The following is a 25,619-nucleotide window of genomic DNA, read 5'->3' on the forward strand; positions in this document are numbered from 1 at the left end:
GATGGCCTTTGCAAAAGTCGGAGCATTGTCAGTGACTAAAATTCCAGGCAAACCAACAGTGACAAAGATCTGTCTGAACGGTACCTCAGCGGTCTCAGCAGTGATGGAAGACATTGCATGTACCATTTTGTTTGGGCATCTACCACTATCATCAGCATTTTACTTCAGAGTGGCCCTGCAAAGTCAGCATGCAGTCGAATCCAGGGTTTATCTAGCCATTCCCAGGGGTAGGTTGGTGCAGCTGGAAATGCAGAACGAGTTTTGACAACAGGCATAGCATCCCACCAATGGCTCAATGTCCCAGTCCTAGCCTGGCACCAAACCAAGCCACAGGCCACTCCTTTCATTCATGAAATACCAGGGTGAGTTTCATATGGTTGAGTCAAAATCTGCTTTCTCAGCTTACCAGGTACTATCACTCTATACCCCCACATGAGGCATCCTGCATGAAATCTCAGTTCCAGTTGTCTTTGGAAAAATGGCTGTAATGTCACAATCTGGATTCTGCCCGACCAGCAATTCTGCACTCATCCAACAAAGGTGCCAACCCTACATCTTTGCAGATGTGCAAGTCCACAAGTACGATCAGGTCTCCTGGGTATGTTATTGGTGCAAGGGAGTCAGGCAAAATGGCAATCAGTTACATGCATCAGCATTTAAGTGCTGGCCACCAGCACAGAATCTAATCTCATACTTATAGGCAGCTAATTTTAGGGCCCCCATCCTGGATAGCCCAGATGAGCCTGATTTCATCAGATCTCAGAAGCTAAGCAGGGTTGGCCTTAGTTAGTACATGGATGGGAGACCTCCAACGAAAACCAAGGATGCAGAGGTAGGCAATAGCAAACCATCTCTCTTAGTCTCCTGCCATGAAAACCCTGCCAAGGGTCACCATAAATCAGCTATGACTTGAAGGCACTCCCTACCACCAATGTTAGGGCCCACCGCTGCATCCTACTTGAGGCCACTGGAGGTATTTTTTTTCACCGAGAGTGTGAGTAATGGTTTATGTTGTGTAAGAATGGTGAATGTGTGGCCATACAAACAGTGATAGAACTTGAATCCAAAAATAACTGCCATGGCCTCTTTGTCAAATTGAGAATTCTTTTCTGCTGGAGCCATTGTAGAAGAAGTAAATTTAATCAGTTTCTCTGAGCCATCTGCATATACATGGGACAAGACTGCCCCCACTCCATACTGGGAGGAATTGCAAGCCAGCACCCATTGGTAATCTAGGGTCAATATGTGTGTGCTGTCCTTGGAGGACAGCAATAAACTTTTTGAGATTTGAAATTCTACGTCTTGAACCTTCTCCCATTTCCATAGAACAGTCTTCTTTAATAATGTGTGCAGTCCTCCGGGGATGTACTGAAGTGATCGATGCAGGCACTATTTTAAATGTGCTTTTAGCTCACCTTTCTATTACTTGTACTCCTGGCATTGGAAAGCACCTAATGGCCGTGCATCATCTTGTACACTCTCCAGCAGCTTGCTATCATTTGACACAAGAGGAAGACACAAGCATGACTCTTCCTCTCTGACAGCCATTTTCCTTCTGTGCCTGTACCAGCCACATGAACAAATTAAATAGGTGCAGTGACTCAGCATGGCACTGCTACTATAGGGAAAGCTGTACTTGTGCCTATTGAAGAGTGGAAAGGAGGACAGCAGCCCTGAGCAAAACTCTTTCTGCTGAACTTATTATTATATCTTTGGGGGGAAAGGGTGTCCTAGGCTTACGTTGAGTAGAATCTGTTGCATAGAAAGGAGTTTTCCAAGGTTCAGTACCTAATTACTGACCATATGGTCTTGCCATCATGAGCCACCACCGCTTGCTTTGGTGATTTATTAAGAAGTTACAAAAACCTGCTGACATATTTATATGCCTTGTAATTAATATGCACCTGACCTTTCATTTGGGTTTCAGAGCAAGTTTACACAGGGGTTTTTTTGCCTAGAGCCCTGGGAATGTTGCGTTGGCCTCAGGCCTGAAAACCACTTGCTTTAAAGTAATCTTGCTGAAATGAAAGTGGTGCCAATATGTGACTTCAGGGTGATGCCCATCTGGACTGATTCCACCAGCAGCTCCAAACAACATCTGGGTTATATTTTTCTTTCTTGGTGGGATTGTATTCGAGATCAATTCTGTCACTTGGGTGAGTTTGGCACATTGTACATCTGTCCCTTGGACTCTGATCCAACTGCAAGGAAGAGTGGAGTCACCTTACTTGCACAGAAGCCAAGTATTTGCATTTGGGATCCCATCCCTTCACAATATTATAAAGGAATGGGTGGAGAGTACACCTGCTAGAATACATAATATTGTTGCAGCTGCAGCTTGTAACAACCATTGCACCAATCCCTCTTTGATCTCTCTCTCTCTCTCTTATGAAGGAGGATATCAACAGTAACGGAAATGAGTAAATAAAAAAAATCAGTAAAAGGTTATTTAAACATGTGACATTTATATTCAATAAAGCTGGTAAAATTAACCAAAAGTGACAGAAATGTTGCTTAGGCATCATGGGACTTCATGTGCCACTTGAATGCTGATGGATTACTGCGACATCAACCGTCCTCTGCAAGTTGTTTATGATCTTTGTCATTTTGCAGCTCAAACACACCAATTGCTTACTCTGGCTGTGACTACAGATGTACTTCTGTCAGTGAAGTTTGGACTCTGTCAGCACAAGCATGTTGAGGATTGTAACGAAGGAGGCCAATTGGACTGTAACCATATCTGGGCATGTGTCACCCGCTTAGGCTAACACTAACACTAGTCCCATCAATTGTAGTGTTATGACAGCTACTGAGTTAGATATCCTCCCATTAGATTCCATGACTTTAAGAGTCACAAATCAAAAAACAACTCTCATTCCTCCTTTGCTTTAAAACTCCCTCTTTTATTACTTGAAGCTACATTTTACTATGAAATTCTGTAAGGTATCACATATATTGCTAGAGCTGTACTAGCAGGAACCTGCAAGGGCTTGGGGGGGTGCATCTAATTTCCCCCTCTCCTATTTCCCCATAGCCTTTCCCCTTTCCTGCTTCTTTCTCTCTCTCCTTTGTACCCACCAGCCACCCTACTTTATCTGCCCCCTTCCCATCTTCAGCTTCCTCTCCTTCCCTCATTCCGGTAGGCTGTCCCTGGGAAAACTCTGGCTAAGTTGTACAGTGTCAGCAGGACTAAGCCCAGGTGCGCTGTGGTGAATCTGCAAGGACTTGTGAGGGGTACCTCACTTTCCCCTGTATCCCCATCCCACACTATTTCCTCTTCCTTTCCTCCTGGTAGCCCCCATAACCCTCACTTTTTTCTGCTTCCTTTTCTCCTTCCCAACCCCCATCCAACCAACCTACTTTTTTCTCTGTCCCCTGCCCATCTTCAGCTATATTTATCATTTATTTACATCATTTCTCTACAAAGGGGACCCGAAGCAGATTACTCCATTCTTCTTCCCTACATTTTATCATCAGAACAACCCTGTGAGTGAGTATGGACTGGGAGTGAAAAACTCTGGAAAAGTCCCCCCACCTCCCTAAGGAGGGAGGGAGAGAGGAAGAGGCAGTCTGCCTGCCCCTGCCTTACCTTCCGAAAGTGGAGGGGGAGGGAGGAAAGAAGACAGAGGCATGAGCTCTGCCCCTTCCCGCTACCTTTCACTAACAAAAACTAAGGCTGGAAAGCTGGCAAAATTGTTGTGGTAGCCTAGCAACAGCCACTGAGGGCATCTACTTCTTAAAGCCTCAGGCTCTCCTTTTATCATTTTCAGGGTTTTTTTAAACACCTCTGCCCAATATATACATATATTTAGATTTCAGATTTTTCTGAAAACCACATTTGGAGGTTTGTAGAAAGATCTATCTTGTCCGTCCAGAGCTCCAGTTTCCTGATTTAAGTATCCTCAGATTTGGCCAGGTTGAAAATTAGATTTATTGATAAATGACAATCAATAATGCATTTCTAAGCTGCCTCTCAAAGAATACAGTGAAATGTGAAACTACACTAAATTGAAAATGCAACATCATTGGTTTATTTATTTTTAAGTGGTTTACAACAATAGACAAACTGACACAGGGTTGGATCTAGACTGAACTGGCAATTTCCACCAAATCCCCCTTCATGCTGCAGCCTCTCATCCATGTGGTCACTGATGGCCACCACTCCATGTCCCCGTCCTCCTCAGTCTCCCACTAGTTGCCAGGCCTGGCAAACCTAGGTGGGAGCAGGGCTCTAAGCAGCAAGTGGGGCTGGCCTGGCCTCTGAAGTAAGAGGCAGCCTTGCAAACAGGTAGTGGGAAAGACAGATAGCATAAGGCTTCCAGGTCCCCCATTGGGGGCAGGGGATCATAGAATCACAAGGTTGGAAGGTACCTCTAGTGTAATCTAGTCCAACCTCCTGCAAAATGCAGGAAATTCCCTAATATCTGTCATGTCTGTGCCCCATCCATGCCATTGATTGATGCTGACCTGTTATTCTGAACCAGTGTTTAATGCTGTATCTTGATGTCATGTTGCCAATGCCATAACTACTTTGCTTTCACAGGCTTACTGAAGCTGCAGGTGCCTTATCAAACAGCTTTGGAACTCTCAGTGCTTCTGACCTTGTACGCTGCTCACTCCCATGAATTACTGTGTTTCAGCTTTAATCTCCTGCTTTCTCAGTGTCTAGACTTGATAGTTAAAATATGTGAGAAGTTCTCAGGACTGGTTCGCGCCAAAAGTTATGTTTGCTGGTGGGAGGGGGAAAGGAGTAATTGTGTTCTTTAAGAGGAATGATTTTCACACATGTTGCCAACCTGTTTTCACTGCTTAGCTGCTTACCTTGCTTCTAAGTAATCCTATGGACATACCTGTGGAAATGAACTGATTCCTGAATAAAACCTTTTAACCAAGAAACTGGATTCTTGCTGTAATGGTACAGGGGACTATCTGCCATAGCCTGTCATCCACAGCCTGACAATATCTCCCACCCACCACACACACACCCTTACTCCATGCCCAGAAGATTGCAAATCTCCATCAGGACCCCTAGCCAAACTGGTCTGGGGAAAATTGCTACCTGAACCCAAGGTTGCGATCAGCCTTACCGTGGGCACGTAAGAAGAGGAGACTAGAACTAAGCGCTGATGCAACCCTTCCTGCCCTCCCTCTCATGATCAGCCTAGGTTCACAGAATCAGCATTGCTGTCAGATGGCCATCTAGCCTCTGCTTAAAAACCTCCAAAGAAGGAGAGCCCACCACCTCCCGAGGAAGCATGTTCCACTAAGGGACTGCTCTAACTGTCAGGAAGTTCTTCCTAATGTTCAGCTGAAAACTCTTGAGTTAATTTCAACCCGTTGGTTCTGGTCTGACCTTCTGGAGCAGTGGAAAACAACTCCATGCCATTCTCTATATGACAGCCCTTCAAGTACTTGAAGAAGGTTATATCACCTCTCAATTGTCTCCTCTCCAAGCTAAACAAACTGAGCTCCTTCAACCTTTCCTCACAGGACTTAGTCTCCATACCCCTCACCATCTTCATTGCCCTCCTCTGAACGTGTTTCAGCTTGTCTATATCCTTCTGAAAATGTGGTGCCCAAAACTAAACACAATACTCTAGGTGAGGTCTAACCAGAGCAGAGTAGAGCTATACCATCATTTTGTGTGATCTGGACACTACGTTTCTGTTGATACAGTCCAAAATCGCATTTGCCTTTTTAGCCACCGTTTCACACTGCTGACTCAAGTTCAGTGTATGGTCTACTAAGACCTCTAGATCCTTTTCACACAAACTACTGCCAAGACAAGTCTCCCCCATTCTATAATTATGCATTTATTTTTCCTGCCTAAATGCAGAACTTTGCATTTATCTCTGTTGAAATTCATTTTGTTTGTTTAAACCCAGTTTTCCAGCCTGTCAAGATCATCCTGTATCCTGACTCTGTCTTCAACCATATTTGCTACCCCTCCCAATTTAGTATTATCTGCAAATGTAATAAGCATTTCCTCTATTCCTTCATCCGAATCATTTATAAAAATGTTGAACAGAACAGGGCCCAGGTCCAATCCCTGAGGCACTTCACTTGTCACTCTTCTCCAAGACGATGAGGAACCATTATCAAGCACTCTTTGAGTGCAATCTGTCAACCAAGTTACAGATCCACCTAACACTAATAGGATCCAAGCCACATTTTACCAACTTGTTGATAAGGATATTATGCGGAACCTTATCAAAAGCCTTACTGAAATCAAGTTAGACTATGTCTACAGCATTCCCCTGATCCAGCAAGGTAGTAACTTTCTCAAAAAAAAAAAAAGAGATAAAGTTAGTCTGGCATGACTTGTTCTTGAGAACCCATGCTGGCTCTTAGTAATCACAGCCATCCTTTCTAAATGCTCAAGGACTGATTGTTTGATGATTTGTTCTAAAACTTTTCCAGATATAGACATCAAGCTGACTTGTCGGTAGTTACCCAGATCCTCCTTTTTCCCCTTCTTGAAGATGGGGACAACATTTGGCAGCCTCCAATCTTCTGGCACCTCACCTGTTCTCCAAGAAGTCCCAAAAATAATGGACAAAGGCTCAGAAATTACATAGGTGAGTTCTTTTGGATGCAATTCGTCTGGCCCTGAGGACTTAGTTTCATTTAAAGACATTAGGTGTTTATGTACTACCCCTATGTCAATCCTAGGCTGTAACTCCCTTCCCCCTTCATGTGTTCTGTTTTTGCCATGTTGAGCACCATTTCCCTCGTAGGAGAAGACTGAGGAAAAGTAGGAATTAAGCAGTTCTGCCCTCTCTTCATCACCTGTTACAATTTCACTTTCCTGTCCCTGCAATGGGCCTATCATGTCCTTGTTCTTTTTCTTACTTGGAACATAAAGAACCCTTTTTTGTTGTTTTTAGCATCTCTTGCTAGCCTAAGATCATACTGAGCTTTAGTTTTTCTAATGCTCTCCCTACAAGCATTCATTATTTGTTTATATTCATCCCTGGTTATAAGACCCTCCTTCCCTTTCCTAAATGAGTCTTTTTTATTTCTCAGTTCATTAGAAAGCTGTATGGAGCCACCTTGGGTTCTTTAGACTCCTCCCATTTTTCTTTCTCATAGGAATCGTTTGTGATTGTGCCTTCAATGTTTTGCATTTAAGAAGCTCCCACCCCTCTTGAACTCTCTTCTCCTTTAAGTATTTCTGACCATGGGATTCTACCCAGCATAACATTCAGTTTGTTGAAATTTGCTTTCCTGAAGTTCAGCCTATATGTCTATGTACAACTTTTCCCTTCCCCAAGACTGTAAATTCCAAAATTACATGGTCATTGCTACCCAGGGTGCCCACTACTTTCATCTTGTCAACCAGCTCTTCCCTGTTGGTGAGAATCAGGTTCAAGATAGCAGAACCCCTTGTTTCCCTCTCCACTTTCTGAAAAATGAAGTTGTCAGCAAGACAAGAATTTATTTGATCTTTCATTTTTAGCTGCCTAGGTAATTGAAATCTCCCATGACTTCTGTGTCCCATCTCTTTATGAATTGTTTAATTTGTTCTAGGAGTTTCTCATCCAATTCCTCTTCCTGGCTTGGTGGTCTATAGCAGACCCCCACTATAATATCACTATTATTTCTTACTCCTTTTATTTTTACCCAGAGACTCGCAACTGAACTTCCATGCTCAGATACATGTATTTCCTCACAGGTATATATCTCCTTTACATATAAAGCTCCTCCTCCTCCCTTCCTTATTTGTTTATCCTTTTTGAACAAGTTGTATACCTCAATCCTAGTATTCCAGTTGTGACTGTCATTCCATCAAGTTTTAGTATCACAGTCCCTTTCCTGTATTAGGACTTCAAGTTCCTCCTGTTTCCCATACTCTGTGCATTTGTGTAGAGACATCGAAATACACACGTTATATGCCCTGAGGTTTTTGTTTCTGTGCTTACCTGTGAGTTAATGTTTCCTAGCATGTGTTCCACTCCCTGCAAATCTTCAGTGTTCTCATTTCCACTTATATGCTTTGAATTTCTCTCTCTCTCCCCCATAGGATTTAGTTTAAAGCCCTCATCAGGTTTGCAGGGCTTTTATCAAACACATTTTTCCTACCCTTTTGAGATGCAAACCATTGCTCGATAGAAGAGCTTCATCACGAACGTGTAAGCCATGGCCCCCCAAAAACAAACCTTTCCTGATGATACCATCTATGTAGCCAGTCATTTATTTGCAGTATTCTTCTTTCCCTTCCGAAACCACAGCCTTCAACAGGAAGAACTGACAAAAACACAACCTGCGCTCCCAGGTCCTTAACCTTTTTACCCAGAGCCACATAGTCTATTTTAATGCATTCTGGACTGTGTTGGGCACATGGATCAGTAAGAAGGGATAATAATCTGTGGGCTTGATGAGTCTTCCTACACTTTCTATTACATCCTGGATGAGTGCACCTGGTAGACAGCATACTTTTCTAGATGACAAGTCCAATCAGCACACTTTATCCTCTACCCCTCTCAGTAGAGAATCTCCAATTACCAGCACACGCCTTCTTCTATATCAGGGAACGGAAGCTCGAGTCCTCTCATACACAGAGGTCTGATAAATTTCCTTCAAGGTTTGAGGAGGCTGGGGGAGTAGCCCTTGATCCAGTGGTCCAGAATCAATATCTATGGGGAGATCCTGGAGCCGATTGCATAGAATCAGAGGCTCAGAATGTCACCTGATTTTCCTGCTCCTGTGGTTCACTTCCTTCCATGCGCCTGCCACCTGTATTGGATGTTCCTCCAAATCCTGAGACACCTTTCTCTCCTCCTCCTGTTGCCCTCTGAAAAGTACTTCATGCATTCTGTCCATGAACTCTTTGCCTTCCCTTTTGAAGGACAAGCATGCTTCAAGTCCCTGTATCTTCTCCTCCAACAGGAATACCAACATACACTTGCTGCAAGTGTAATTGCTGTTACCCTCAGGTAAGAATACTAACATGTCACAGACTTTGCATGTCACTGCCTCAGCTCTCTCATCAGCCATGCTGCTGCAATCCATTCCAGAAGTAGTTCAGCTTTTATTGTAACTCCCTGATAACTCCCCTGCCAAACTGCCTCTCAAGACTACCTGTAAAAGGTTTGCAGAAGCAAAAAAAAAAAAATACTAACAGCTATAGGATGTAAGAGATACTCAGTTTCTAACAGGGCCCCAAGGAGGACTGAAAGGCTAAGAGCCACAGGACAAGACTCATGCCTCTGGTGATGAGGAGCCTAATTCAATTTGAGGCTCACCCAGCAGGGGCTGGGGCCAGTAGTCAGCCCCAGGCAAAACAATTAGCAATAATTAGCAATAACCACCCTGCACAATTAGCCACAACTCAGGCAAAAGAGAGAAACAGAAACAATACTTACTCCAACCACTTTCCAGCAGGCTATACACACTCACACACACCCAAACACTCTCACTCAGTAGCCTCAGCTAATTCTCCCCAGCATTTAAGAAAGGCAACAGAGAAACACTCACCACTCCAGCAGCTCTCTTGCTTGCTCCTTCTCAGAGCCCAGGTGGTTGTGGTGTGCCCCTGGTGAGGAGCCTAATTCAATTCAAGGCTCACCTGGCAGAGGGCAAGACCAGCAGTCAGCCCCAGGCAAAACAGACCGTCTCCAATTAGCAACTATCACCCTGTACAGTTAGCTACAACCCAGGATCTCTACCACCACCCTCTGCCCCCCACTCACCCCTCTCCCCCTACCACTGGAGGGTAAGGAGACCAGGCAACCCTCCATAAGGCTAGATGGATTGTGTGTGGGGGGGGGGGGAACTGCCTAGGCCAGTGACAGCTTTCTTCCAATCCCCAGAACTTAATTTTTTTTTAATGGAGTGGCATCGTCACACAGAGCCAGAAATGTGCCATGGGAGGCCTGTTCCCGCCCTTTTCTTCCCACCACCCAGATGAGTGATGACAGGAGGTGGAGGCTGGGAGTGGGGATTCCCCTGCCCCCTGCTGGGGGAACGGCAACTCTAGTGTCAGACTATGGCCAGGGAGGCTCAAGTTCAAGTCCCCATTTGACCATGAAGCTCGCTGTGTGACTTGTCAGTCACTTTCTCTCAGCATATTCTATCTCACAGGGTTGTTGTTATGGATAATCTGGAGAATGGAGAACCATGTACACTATCCGGAGTTTTCCCTGTTTGCCATGAGAAGGGAGGGATTAAAATGTGCTAGACAGTATCTGCACTTCCCAGCCCATTTGATCACTGTTCCTCTGGTCCACTCCTCTTTAATTGTCGCTTACATTAGGTGAGGTCACAGCTGTTACAAACTTTCTCTGTCTTTGCGGGCTTTTAAAGAAACAATCTCTGGGGCAGGACCTGCCAATTTTGTTGTCAAGAGCACACAGGAGAACTGGGTTCACGGAGGCTGGTTTCCACTCATCTGCTTCCATGTTTCCTCACTTCCTTTCATTCTTGGGTAAAAAAGCATGTGCATTATGGTGTTTCTGAACAGAGGTGATTTCTTCCGCTCCTTCTACTGCTGCGAAGTGTGCCTCGGGTCACAAAGTGCCAAATTCAGATTAAAGGATTGCTTGAATGGCATGACGCTTGTCACCTTGTGATGGCTTAGGGCTAGAGCTGGAGTGGCATTGTCCTTTAATATCATTAGCATCATAATTGATATGTCTGAATGTGAGTTTACAAGAACACCAGCCATTGCGTGCATGCATCTCAGATTAATTTGTGTAATATCCTCATGACGTCTCTATAGAAGATGCCTCAAACAATCATTTCCATGTTTTGAAGGGTGACCTTCTTTGTGACCTTCCCAGGGAAGGACATCAGAATGTGCACTGATGGCATTAAATCCCATCCATAACGAAGAGGTCCAGAATGTAAGAGGGATGGACACAAGTGTGTGACCACCGTTCTCGATATAGAGGGAAGACATGCATGCTGGAGTTCTGCTTGGCTCAGTTCTCTGCATTTCAAATTTTTGTAAGATGTGTGATATGAGCTGGATGGAGGCATCCAGAGTAACAAGGAGACTATGCTTACCTGTTAAAATTTTACACACACCATTTTCAGAAAATATTGTTCTTCCCCTCCCTGATGACCTGTTTCTTAAAACTGTTTTGGGACATGTTTGCAGCAAAGCGAATAGATGTTACTTTTAGAAATATCAGATGCTTCTGGCCCATGAAAATGGAACATATTTTCTCATTAGGTTAATTAACAGCTCTGCTTGGGTGGCATAATTGGATATAAATTTCCTCTTGTACTGTGTCATACCTTAAAAGGATCTTATTTTTGTTATGTTTTCTGGTGTCTTTAAATTTTTATGGCTTCTACTCTGTTTAGTCTGCATGTAATCCTTAAAAAAAAATTCCAATGTTAAAAAAAATAACAAAAACAACAGTTTCGTTTTCTCCAAGCTGGCACTTATTCTATTTTATAGTCTTTTCAAAGTCCTTCCCCCACCTCCTTTCTTCTTAGGACTTTCATGCAAATCCTTAAGGTGTAGTCCACAAGTTAGGGAATTTATGATTACATCGTCAAAGTAAACTTAAGCAGGGTGATATATTAGACCTGACAAGATGCTGTTCATTAATCTCTGAAATATGGCCAGGTGTGAGGTAGTTATGAGAGACTTCCAAGCAGGGAAAGCTTAGCACAGCACCCACTGGCTCGGCTGCATGGAGGGTTCCCTTACCTCATCTGGTGCCGCCTGGGTGGGGACTGCAAACTGGACGTCACTTCAGAAAAATTTAGTTGGAGGGAAGGGGAGGGGAAGAGTCATCTCTCCTTGTGCCAAGGGTCTTGCAACCCTTTCAGTTCCTTCTCTTCTTGTTTCCAAACGAGGTTCCTGATGGAAATAGTATGGCCTAGTTGACAGGGTGTTGGCTTTAGACTCACTTTGTGCTGCCTTGGTGCTGCCTTGGCAAATTACAGTTCCTCAGCCCCGGTTACACATCCAGCCATTTTAAAAAAATGGAAGTAGTTGTTCTTCATTGGCAGATTGGTGGAAGACTTTGAACCAGCCTAGAGGACTGTTCCACTTCTTACTGAAAATGTATGTTTACCTGTGTATATAGCCTTGACCTTCTAAAAACAGCATACTAGGAAGACAGCCAGGCTATCTCCTGTCCTGACATAGGACCCCCACCCTTCTGTTTGTTGATCTGTTACCTATGGATAGAAACATTTGCCCTGCAGTTAGTCAACAGCTTAGATCTGAAACTCTTTTTCCACTTGCAGAAAGTGCTTCTGCCCACAGGAGGAGGGTTGGTTTTCAGCAATCCGCGGCCTTCATTCCTCTGTCAACTCCCACTTTGTCCTGCATGCTGATCCTGAGAGCCCACTGATTGCTGGGTAAAAACTTTCAGGGAATGTGGTGGGCTGCCAAGATCCGTTTTGTGAGTGCTGCTGCATAAGGGTTCAAGTCAATGAGTTCTGCAGGGTTTTGCCACTGTTCAAAAATCTGCAATACCTATTTCAATTGAGATGGTGATGGGACAAAAAGAATCAGCATATGCATAGGTAGTAATAGCTCTGCCATTCCACCGCCAGGCCTTCTAAAACCTACTATCTGTTTCCAGCACTCATTTGTTGTATGGAAATTATGTTCTGCATACACCTTTCAAGAGAAATGGTGAGGTAGAAATCTATGACAAATAAAGGGAGTGTGGCTAGATGTGAAAATTGTCGTCATGATGACACATCTCGTAATGCAGCATTCTTTTTATTTATCAGATTTGTTAGTTGCCTCATTGTTCATACAACATTATCAATAGTGCATGAAATATTAAAACTGATAAAACCTCTCATAATAAAAAGTCAGAAGTGCTCCATGAAACAGTACAACTGTAATCATCATCCAATCTTCTTCTGTGCCTCCAGTCTTCTACTTTATTTCAGTCTGTCGCAGAGACTGACTGTTTTAGATTGTTTGCCATTCTTTTCAAAAAGGTCAAGGGCAGGGTACTTGTGCTGGTAATTGCCATTTCCACACACGTTGAATAAGGCACTTTCAATGCACTTTCGCAATCCTTTTGAAGTGGATTTTTTGTTCCACACATGGAAAATCAGTTTCAAATGTTCACTAAAGAGTATTGAAAGTGGATTATCCAACGTGTGTGGAAGCAGCCATAAACTAGCTTCATTCAAAACCAAAATTTTGCTATTTTCTATACTGGGATGGAGACAGCATCCTGTTTGTTTCTCCTTACAACCAAGTAAGTAGGAAAAGAGCATCTTGCTGAAAGCCCCTCAGTGAGCTGTATGTTTGAGCAGAGGTGTGAGTCTCCTGTCTCCATACTCTGCTGCCTGGGTGCTACATTCACAGGGACACTAGTAGGGAATGAAAACAAAATGGTGAGAGAAGGGTGAGAAAAATTTCCTGGAGTTAAAAATCAATCATCCATGCTCGTCTGATAGCCTATTCTTTAGAACATAATTTTAAGCATACCTCCTTTTTTTCACTGATTGGTTTCCATTTTAAAAACTTTATTTACTCCTTCATACTTACATCCCTCACCCTAACTGGTTCTCAGAAGCTTAATGCAAAACCTCAGGTGAACCAAAAATTGTTTCAGAACAGCTATGGAGGTTTGTCATACCTTTGCCCACAAACTATTTGCCTGCTAAGAAAGCCAAAAGCTGTCATGTTTTTGAAAAATTAGCTTCTACTGAAATTGAATCCCTGTCTAAACACAGAGGTTAGGTATTTATCCCTTTTGCTGTATCCCTATGCTTTGATTTTTATCTCAAATATTAATTTTTGTTAAAGACCACCCATTCACTTATTTAAGGTAACTTAATCCAGAGATATCTCATCAGCATCTACAGACGAGTCGAATTGCCCAAGTAGATGCAGAGCACATTTCATTTGTGCATGTTTTTTCCATCTGTTGGGTTTTGCAACTGACTGTTGAACATCGTGGATTTCCAAGCCAATATCTCAAAAATCTCTGTTGCCTGGAGATCTGTTGTATTTTCAGGAGATCTTCAGCCATCACCTGGAAGTTGGCAACCCATGTTGTTCTAAACAACATATTACTTTAAACAAGAGCAGGAATAGTAGTGATCTAAAGGTTTAGGAGTAACAGGTGTTACAGCCTCCAAACTCCTGATCAAAATATTAGTATATTTTGGATTTTTACCAACAACCTTTGAATCTTTGCATGTCATTTCCCTTCAAATGCTACTGAAGTGTTGATAACCCACTCAAAAATAAATACAGGCATGACTGTTATTTTAAAATTAATAACTGTGATCTATTTAGTATTACTTTAAAATCATGCCACCTAGTGGTACCATTAATTAAGAGCTACTATGTTTTTCACATTAATACACGTACGAAAAGTATTTTCACACTTCACTCCCCATATTTAGGGCTGCCATTTTGCCTGGTCTGCTTCCTTCATTTTTCTTCCATGCTGATGGCATGAAAGAGCACTGGCTATGCTTTGTCTTACAGCATTTTCATACATTCATTCTGTACCTGGCAGAAATTTCTGTTTCATGCTAAATATCATTCAGTGGTATAAAGTGCACACTTAGGCTGCAATCCTAAGACCACTTTTCTGGGTGTAAGCCATATTAAATAAGATAAGACTTACTTCTGAATAGACCCACTTGGGGTTGCCATCATCAATTTCAAGCAATAGATTCTGTAAGTGTAGTACAGATCTATGGTATGAATAACAAATCACCACCACTGAACTTTGCCTACCTTCTTTTGCCTGGTAAGCAAACATCACTAACCTTGCATGAGAAAATCAAGAATAAATAACTCGATGAACTAAATAAACACAAGCACACTAAGATACAAAGAATATGGGAAGGCGGATTTAAAAAATGAAAAGCCTAAGTCATCTGTATTTCATTGCTGCAGCACTTACAGCATTCCATTGCAGAGTTCCATTGCACAGCATTCCATTACACAGTGTTACGTTGCGAATGTGTGTTGCTAACGTTGCCTTTGCACTTGAAGTGGCCATGAATACAATATATTATTCTTTAAAAGCAAAGTGTGCCCTCACCATCCATCCTAGACCTTCGATAGAGTTGCTAACAGGCCTGGAGAAAAATGCCCTCTACCTTTATTAAAGTCTTAATGGGATAATATTTTACAAGCAATGTTATTTACCCCCATGAAAAGATTCAGCTGCCCATTTCCACATTAACTTCAATTTCCATTTCCATTAAATGGACATGGCATTTTCTCTCCAGGCTTGTTGGCAACCCTAAACTTGCAGCAGCTGGGGTTTTAGATACTTGCATACCAGGATTTAAAAACCAACCCACAGCCAGACCTGAGGTAGGATCTGACTTCCTTAAGACACCCACTTTTCATGTGAAAAGGTTAACACAGATATAGCTTTTACCTTCAACTCTGAAAAACAAACAAAATCTAAACTTTTGCAAGGGCCCCTCTAAGTTGTCATTGATCGACATAAATGCAAAGAGGCACATTTGTTTCTTTCCCCTCATCTTTCCTCTCTTGAAACTCTTCCCCACCAATCTTTCTCTTTCTTCTCTCCTAGGTAGGAATAGCTGAATTTTTAAAAAAGAGAAAATGTCCCTCTTGTTCTTTTAACATGGGAGGTAATGCAAGAGGCAAGCTTTTGTGTGAAAACAGTGACAGAGATGTGAAGTGCTTGAACTTACTCAAAAGTAATGTATGAAAGAGTATTGTTAATATTTATATCTTTGATGGTTTTTTAAAAGGCAAATTAAAAGACAGGCCTATCAGCTACTATCAGACATGCCATCTAAACGGAGTCTCCATGTTCAGAGGCAGTTTACCTCAGACTGCCAGTTGCTGGGGGCAGGAAGTAGAAGCATAGAAAGCTACTCCTTTGTTGCCCTGCTTATTATGAGGTTCCTGCAGGCATCTGGATGGGCAACCTGTCAAACAGATTCAGGACTTGATTGACCCTTAGTCTGATCCCGCAGGAATCTTCACATACATTGTCTTGCTGCAGGCCTTATGACAACCCCAGAGTGTCTTCCTTAAGGTCATCTAGTGAGGTGGTTTCTAATTCCAGCTGATGACTTCCGGAGCAATCTGTTAGCAACTGTGGTGAAGCAGCATGTCACCTGCTTTCAGTTTCCTGAAGCAGGCAGATTTAACTGGTATTTGGGTTTCATGTCAGTGCCTAATTCTTAAAGGATGAGGTGTTGAGCTTCCAGAGGTTTGTCTGCTGGCCGGGCCTCCCTCTGGGACATACCCTAATCGCAGGCTTGTTTCATTCTGAAGAATTTCATACAAGGAAAGAAATCTTAAGTTAATTTTTGTTCATCGCTTTGGCTATGGGATGTCATGAAGAGCTTCTGCACTTCCAAATTTCCACGACACCATCTCAAGCACAAGCCAAATCCTGCACTGTGTGCATATTACAAGGTATCAGATGACTCACTTCACTTGCAATGCGCTCAGACAGTTCTGAAGCCTAGATCTGTTCATGTTGGCTCTACGTAGAGTTGTTGGGTGAACTGGCTTTGTGGAGAGTCTCAAACAGAAGTTTTCATACCTTGAAGGAGCCCTGAAATAATGTGTGTTACTTTAACAAAGAGTATAGAAAACCATTTTCATCCCCCTCCCTCCCCCACTGCTGGCAACAATACCTCAGGTCACAATATCTCAGGGCCCAGCTTCATTCTTTTAAACTATGGCCCAACTCAAATGTCACCAGATCTTGCTTATGCTGTCGAGGTGAGTTTACACATACCTGTTCTTGAGAGTAGGGAAAAACAAGTGAATTTTTGCATGTTTAAAAGAGCCATAGAAGATTAAAAACGTTACTGAGAAAGCTTTCTTAGCATCAGACAAAATTCCAGATATGATCCACTTCCATGGAGGAAGATCACACATATTCAAAAGTAAGACAGCCAATGTGGAGATGCTGTGTGATAGATTTGCATTTCAGCCCTCATGTCAGATAGTCACTTCTTCACATGTATGCATGCTTATGCACAGGTTCTCATGTATTAACTAATAACGTAATCACAAAATGATATATGAAGTGCATACCCACATCCAGATACATCACTTGGCTTTCAAAATTATTTTGGTATCCTTTGAAACTCCTCAAGTATCTCATCGAAGCAGGAAGTGCAATATTTGCTGGAATGGTAAGCTTTCAGAAGTTTCTGTAGATCATTACAATATTAATATTCCTGACAAGTCCTCCATTTTATCAATGGAAGAGACATTGAAGCAGTACAGTAAATCTTCTAAAGAGCCAGTGTATAAAAGATGGTTCTGAAACATGTAGCAACAAAGATCAATCATAACAAAGCTTGCAAACAGGGGCAGTAAAACAGGGCAAAAGCATCTGTACAGAGCCTTTAAAGGTTTGTTCACTGCACAGACAGGTGCTTCATCTGTGCTGTGACAAAAGCCTTCAGCATGTCAAACCAACAGGCATTTCTGTATTTTTTTCCTGGTGAGTAAAACAAACAGGGGATCCAATGGCTTTCTTCTGCTACGTATGAACTCGGTGAAAGGCTCCTTTCACTGGGAGAGTTTATCCTTAGCACAAGGGAGCTATTAGATCCACCGCTTTACTCATCAGAAATAAACAAAAGATTACAGGAGTAAACCACACTCCAAAGATTCCTCATTTGGCAGAAAGGAAACAGTGGATTAACCCAAAATATTTTCATGAACTTGATAAACACTTGTGCAGCAAAGTGTACAAGTAAGTTCTGATTATCATTCATCTTTGAATTAAATTACTTATTCATTTAATTCACAGCACATTTTTCATCAATTAAAGTAATTAATCAGTAGGTAATTGTCTCCCCCTGTATGTCCCCCACTGTTCACAGTACCACTGAAGGACTCAGACTGAGGGAAGTGAAGGAAGAATGAAGAAAGAAGAGACAAGCTTTATTCTGGTTAATTGCCAGGAAATTGCTACCTCTGTAAGCCATAGTCACTCTTTTTCACATTGTAGTAGTTCAAAGGATAACAGTTCTTTGGAGAAACTGTCCATTTTGTAATGTTTCCTTACCATTTGGACATTCAGTGGTGGTACAAAGCTACCACAGAATAGAACGGAATACTGGGCAATGATTTACTGAGGCAGTAAAATCTGATATCGTTCCATGTTCAAGAACTGCTTTGAATTTTGTTCTCTGATTTTTCATGAAATGAATAGTGGCAGTTTTGATAGCTCTATGTGATTGGAAAAGGTGATGATAACATTATTTATGAACAGTGTAACATGTTCCAGGTGGGAAAGCAGCATGGTATAACCCAATCTCGTCATATCTCAGAAGCTGGGTCAGTACTGGGATGGGAGACCACCAGGGGAGACTGGCATTGCTCTGCAGAGGGAGGCGGGGCAAACCACCCCTTCTCCTCAGTTGCCTTGGAACCTACTTGATGGGGTCACCATAAGGTCATTGCCACTTGATGGTACATATACATACATAACATGCTCCAATTATATGTCCTGGCACATCATATCAGATACTTGTACAAAATTATTTACTTGAAATTAAAATGAATCATTTGAAATGTGCTGTTGGAGAAGGATTTTGCAGATACTATGGACAGACAAAAAAAAACTAAGTAGTGAGTTCTAGACAAATCAAGCCTGAACATTCCCTAAAAGCTAAAATTACTAGGCTAAGGCTATTGTGTTTTGGTCACATCATGAGAAGTCAAGACTCACTGGAAAAGACAATAATGCTAGGAAACGTTGAAGGCAGTAGGAAAAGACCTGATATGAATTGGATTAACAATAAAGGAAGCCACAGCCTTCAGTTTGCAAAACATGAGCAAGGCTATTATTGTTATTATTATTATCAGCAGCATCATTATTATTAATAACAACAACATTCGATTTATATGCCACCCTTCAGGACAACTTAACGCCGACACAGAGCAGTTTACAAAGTGTATTATTATTATCTTCACGACAATCACCCTGTGAGGTTGGTGGGTCTGAGAGAGCTCCAAAAAGCTGTGACTGACCCAAGGTCACCCAGCTGGCTTCAAATGATAAGACTTTGGAGGCCATTAATTCATAGTCAGAAGAAACTTGACAGCACATAACACACTTACATGAATTTCTGTAATAAGATAATGAGAATATAAGCTTTTTACTGTTTAAGTTGTAAAAGCAACCTTAATGGTGCTAAAATTATCTAGTGGAAAGGCCATGCAAGTTATTTCAACCCACCCTTTGAAAAACTCGTATCTGAGTAGTTTCTTTGCTATAGTCTGAAGATCAAACTGAGCTAAATACTATGTAGGTTTCAACATCAATATAGCTTCCCAAGTGAGAAGGAACAACCACACTTGTCTTTTGTAACATGTCACTCCAACCACAAAGTCTTTCCAGGGATGATTTTGATCTTTCCTAATTGGTTGCAATCTGCATTCTGTTTTCTCTTACTATTACTTTCAGTTGTTTCTTCTTTTCAGTTAAGATTCCAGATGTTGTGGGTTGTCCTTTTTCCCTTCCAGTGCATTGTATCCTTTCCTGAACTTCTGCATAATTTTGTTCTACATTCTCCCAGTTGTAGCGTATGTTTGTGGAAGCTGTTTATTCACTAACAATAACTTGTAGGTCTTCCCTTCGCCTTAGCTATTGGGTTTAAATATGGAAACTCAAAAGTGGTGTAAGTACAGTTTTGATTCCATCAAGTCATCCATTCTCAAGATTAGCTCATCACTCACATCATGGAGGACCACACTGGCCAGCATCATGGAGGACCACACTGGCCAGCATCATGGAGGACATCATGGAGGACCACACTGGCCAGCATCATGGAGGACATCATGGAGGACCACGCTAGCCAGCATCATGGAGGACATCATGGAGGACCACACTAGCCAGCATCATGGAGGACATCATGGAGGATCACAATATATCGTTTGAACAGTTGCTGAAGACCCAAAAGGATGCAATTACTTTTCTTTGCAAGAGAACAATCAAAACTCCTGATTCAAACTCTGCAAAAAATGTTTTAAAATATGTTAAGGACATCTCTTTCTGAAGTCCCTTTTTCTCACTTCCTCTATTGTAGTCTTTAAGTATAATGAAATTGCCCAGGAAGATATTAGATAATGGGACCAACATTACAGATATCAACAGTTTCACACTGTTAGATTATTGGTAGATATGTAAAGGACAAGCAAACATGCCAACTCATTTTTATGCTACTACTCGCTGGGATCCCACAAGGAATTGCTGGAGGGTGAGAAATCACCCCCAAAGCCTCCTCCTTTCAAATTCTCTAAGCCAGGGGTCCCCAATGTGGTACCCATGGGCATAGTTGTGCCCACTAACACCTTTTCATGGTGCCCACCAAGTGTTTTTAGAAAATGAGTGGGGCCAGGTGGGGCTTCTGCAAAGTGTGGCTTCAAATTAACCATTGGAGTATTGATTGGCTGAACAGATTTCCAAGTGGGCCAGCAGGCTCAAAAATGTTGGGGACCCCTGTTCTAAGCTCTCAGGGGGTTGACCAGGCTAATTTCCCTCCCTCACCCTTTACCTAACACTGAGCTGCTGTTGATGTTCTGTCCCTGTTCAGTCCACATCAGGCCAGGGTTTTGGGGTGGAAGGGGCTATTTTCGGTTCTTTAGTTTACAGAATTATCATCTTCTACATAATGGGGAGCCCCACAAATTGGTAACCCACTTACCTTTTTCTGTAGCTGGTCACTGTGCAGTTTTCATTCCTAAAGCAGGGGCCAGAAAATTTGCTATTAGACACAGTAATGATGCTCATCTGCGGTAAGTTGTCTGAGTGCTACAGAGACCCAGGCACTAAAAGCTGGAAAGAAATCAAAGCAATGGCACCCAGCTATCAATAATGCTCTGTATCACTTTTAACGGAGGCCCAACATGTGTTTGAAGTGCTTTTGGTTTACTGTGTTTTGCAGAATCCACAGTAATACAACATGTTTATATAGTGAATCTTGGCCAGAGCAATTCTGCTTTGGAGCCTTGCTCTGTCATTGACCATTAACAAAATAAAATAAATTTAAAGTCAGTAAGGTAAGCCAAGTGGAAACCACAAATCAGGAAAGCGACTGCCTGAAGTTGTCTTCACTGCCAAAGTGATATATAATGGAAGGGTATTAAGAGGCTGGAATTGGCTTCATGATGCTTAAGTTCATATACATTTTGGCAATGCAGAAGGGCTGGGCTGATCTTGATCCCTAAAGAAACATGTGTTGCATTTTTTTCACTTTTCATAGAAATAATATGCTCCATCCTAACCTCTCATGACTTAAATCTCTTTACCCCAGGGCAGGCCAGGGTTAGGACCTCTCTGTTCACTTACTACGGCATGTTGCTTCAATCTGTTCCAATTGGGCTTAGCTCCACCCAAGCCAGACGCTGGATATGTTGAAAGAGCAGCAGGAGACAGCTCTGGGCAGAAACAGTGCTGCATTACCTCCCCATTTCTGCTTATGTTCATTATTCATTGTACTATTGGGAGGGCAAGGTGCAGAGTGACTCACACAATGGCATGTCTCCACTGAAAGTCAACACCAATCCACACCCCCACAACTGAGAATCAGATGTGAATTGAGTCAAAGTGATCCATTTTCCGCCAAGTAAAAATTGGTGCTCAAGGGACTGGCTGCTTAGGGCTACGTGGTTCAAGTTGCTATCACCAAATGCAAAATAAGGAATGAAGCAAGGCTTCCTCCAACTATTTCAGTGAAATGCTATCTTTCATGTAACTTCTGTCAAAGAAATTAACCGTGATCCTTTTAACAAATGTGAGAGGTTTGAACATTTTTCAGGGTGGGAGTTTTTAAGGAAGGAAAACTGTCATGACAAGTAGAAGCAGAAGAAATACCATGGTCATTTATTATTTTTGAGTACTTACAATCTCTCTCTCTCTCTCTCTCTCTCACACACACACACACAAATATATATTCTGTGCAAGTTATAGAAGTGGATATCACCCTTTTTACTTGTCTATGTTCCTTAGCAATACTATAAAAATCCCATATAAAGTATATAATATACACTATTTATGCATGAACATCTATTTATAAAACTATACTATGATTATGGCACTTTTAGCACAAAGAAAACTTCCTTTGGCTCAATTTGGAACCAGCTCCGTATCTCCAAGTTGTCTTGGTGAGCATTTAGGGAAAAAGTTTGTTTTCTGTGAGCTTTCCCCGACTTGTAATATTGGCATGTATGCTTTAACCATGGCTGTTTTCACGTGTCCTTATTTTAGTGCCACAGTATCGCTATTATGCTGCTATACTCACATTAGTACATGCATCCTTGTTATCGGGTCATGCAAATCCCATCATCTTCCCATCATGGTCGCGCTTTCTCCAAGAACGCAGATTTCCCGCTTTTTCCTCTTTGAAACGCGTTTTTAGTGCTATTTTTTGCATGCATGAGAATGCTTAGAAATGCTTCTCCAGAGACTACCCACTCAACCACTCCTCCTTTCTTGGTTTCCGCTTCATTGGAACAGGTACATAATTGGTCCCAATAGTCAATGTTCCTATTGATTTCTACATGAATTTCCCCCAGTGTTTTATTGGTGTTTATGGGCAATGCTTGACACATGACATTTTCCCCAGAAACATGTAGGAGAAAAAAATTGTACACTGCTATGTTTGAAATTACAGGTGTCTATTTTACAACTATATATCTTTGGAAGTAAATATATTCTGAGACTTTGAAACACAAATAACTCACAGCAAGAACTTAAGGACAGAAATATTGCCTCCATGACTGGTAACCACTGCTGGATCTCTTCTCCATGAATATATCTAATCCCCTTTTAAAGCCATCTATGGCCATGGCCATCACTACCTCTACTGGGAGCAAATACCTCAGTTTAATTACTTATTCAGTAAAGAAGCATTTCCTTTTGACTATCCTTAACCTATTTCCCAATAACATCATTGGGTTCCCCTGAGTCCTAGTATTCTGAGGGAGACAGAATGCTCTCTGTCCGCTTTCTCCATTCCATGTAAAGTTTTATTAATCTCTACCATGTCTCCCATTAGCCATCTTTTTTTCCTAAACTGAAATAGCCTTTCATCATAAGAAAGGTGTTCCAATCCCTGTATTACCCTCTTTTATACTTTCTCCAGTTCTGCAATATTCTTTTTGAGATACATCAACCAGAATTACACACGGTATTCCAAATGAGGTTGCACCATAGGCCCTCACAAGGGCATTACTATATTGACTGTTTTATTTTCAATCCCTTTCCTAACAATCCCTAGCATGGAATTTGCCTGTTTCATGAGGCATAGGCAGGTTTTCCTCTCAAGAAGATTGCCTAAAAGCGGGGGGGGGGGGGTTTCAGCGGGAACGCAGTGGAATGGAGTTCCGGCACCTCTTGAAAATGGTCACATGGCCGGTAGCCCCGCCCCCTGACCTCCAGACAGAGGGGAGTTTAGATTGCCCTCCGCACTGCTCCAGCGGTGCAGAGGGCAATCTAAACTCCCCTCTGTCTGGAGGTCAGGGGGTGGGACCACCGGCCATGTGACCATTTTCTCTAAGGGTGATTTAAACTTTAAAAAACTCCCCCCTTGTTCCAGCTGACCCAAAGTGACAGCATTGTGCGGTCCTGAGTTCCACCACTGAGTTCCACCACCTCTTTTCTCAGAAAAAAAGCCCTGCCTAAAAGGATTTTATCTATGAGAAATATGCTTCCATGCTTGGGACAGCCTTCTGGATCTACCCTTGTAAGCACAGACTAATGTGCAAGAAGATGAAAAAAAACTTATGACTAGCATTCAGGGGTATGTGCGCCAATGATTGGCAATGTCAACTTGAAACCCAGTGTAATGTTTTGCACATAAAAACGTTTTGCATGTAATTAAGCATTTTCTTTCTGCTGGTTAATGTGGGTTTTTAAAATACATTTGTTACTCTGGGTTTAAATGTAAAGAAGGAGGGAGGCTGAATGGGTGACTGGAGTCTGCTGAGATTGGACAGTGGCTGTACTCTAAAGGGTGAGTGCAGTTTTTAGTCAGAGAGCGTTAAGAGAAATACCTAAAGATTTTGCAGGTGGAGCCTAGGGAAAGTGGAGTATGGGAAGGGGAGTATGGGAAGGGGAGTGATCTCTGCAGTGTAAAATGCCATAGAGTTTATCCTCCAAAGCAGCCATTTTCTCCCGGGGAACTGATCTCTGTAACCTGGAGATCAGTTATAATTTCAGGAGATCTCCAGCCCCCACCTATAGGCGAACAACCCTATCAAAACTCTGCAACCATCTGAATTCTTCAGTCCAGATAAACCTCTTGTTACAGGTAAGTGCATCCCTGCTTTCCCATGCCTCCCCTCCCCTGGTACAAGAGGAAAAGGGTATACTCCATATTCTTCACAGTGCCAAAAAGAATGGAGGGCCACACTAGATTTAAAATATTCAACAAGTTCATCAGACTGAGGCATCTCAGAATAGAGATGATGAGATCCGTCACAGAATCCCTACTAATGGATGGCCCATAGCTTAGTGGCAGACTACTTGCCTTGCATACAGAAGATCTGAGGTTCAGCTTCTGGCATCTGTTGTTCATGGATCTCATGGTCGAACTATACCAAAGTGGACAGATATTTCACCAGGTACTTCCATCCTAAGGCCGAAGTAGCCGATGTGTCGACGTCACTGTGGCCATGCATTCTGCTGTTTACCTTCCAAGCACTCCGATTCTCCTGAAGCTAATCAAGATCAGCACCCATGGTTCTCTGCTCTTCAGTAGCTGTCAACACTTCCACCACTGACTCTTCCAATATCTCTGGATATGCTCCAGCAATGCCCAGTTTTTGTTTTTTTTTAAGAATTTTTATTGGATGGGTTTACAAACATAAACATAATGATCATTATCATTTTCCACCCCATTGCATTTTCCCCATCCTTTCCCCCCTCCCTTTTCTAACGACTCCCAACAGTTTTCCATACCCAACTTAACCTAAAGAATATATACTATAAATTCTTAAAATCTATAATATATATAATATATATATATATATATAATACATACTAATCTAGTCTATTTAGTTGTATTAACTATCTTAATATAATACTTATCTAAATTAAGAGTATAAAAATATATATAAGTATATAATAGGTACATATACTAACTAAAAATATATATATAATATACTAATCCTTAAATACCTATTATCTATATTATAAATCTATTGCTTCTATTACATCACTAAAATATTGTAAATACTCCCTATTACCTATACAACCTTATTGTTCAACCTTATTACTTCCCATATGAATACGCTGTCTTACTCTTAACTTTATAATACTATAGTACTATAACTCTATACTAATCCAATAAAATATAATAAAATATACCCCCTTTTAACCTTAAGTAAGTTTCTATCTCCCCCTTAACAACTATCCAAAGACCACAATTTCCCCTTCATGTCCCACTTTTTCTCCACATATTTCTTGAATTTTTCCCAGCTTAATGTATATTCCAGTACTTCTTGCTCTTTCAATTTCCTCGTTAGTTTGTCCATTTCTGCCATGTTCAGAACTTTCAAGATCCAGTCTTCCATAGATGTATGGTATCTCCTGAGTCTTCCACAACTGTGCATAACACATTCTGGCCGCCGTAATCATATAAAATACCATAACTCTGTCCATTTTATCGTCTTCTAGCTTCATACATAATAACAACAATTCCGGGGT

General features: G+C 41.8%; 1 protein-coding gene across 1 annotated transcript in view; it reads right to left on the reverse strand.

Annotated features, from left to right (window-relative positions):
* Positions 1-18,970: 18,970 nt before the first annotated feature.
* ANAPC10 (anaphase promoting complex subunit 10) overlaps positions 18,971-25,619 on the reverse strand; it is a 101,674-nt gene continuing 95,025 nt past the window's right edge. The window contains exons 5-6 of the mRNA XM_054990152.1: positions 20,617-20,652; positions 18,971-19,924 (exon numbers count right to left, since the gene is read on the reverse strand). Coding sequence (XP_054846127.1) covers positions 20,647-20,652 — 6 coding nt within the window. The 3' untranslated portion in view covers positions 18,971-19,924; positions 20,617-20,646. The remainder of the gene's footprint in view (positions 19,925-20,616; positions 20,653-25,619) is intronic.

This window comes from Eublepharis macularius, chromosome 10 (genome assembly GCF_028583425.1).
Source record: "Eublepharis macularius isolate TG4126 chromosome 10, MPM_Emac_v1.0, whole genome shotgun sequence".
In the NCBI taxonomy this organism is placed as follows: domain Eukaryota; kingdom Metazoa; phylum Chordata; class Lepidosauria; order Squamata; family Eublepharidae; genus Eublepharis; species Eublepharis macularius.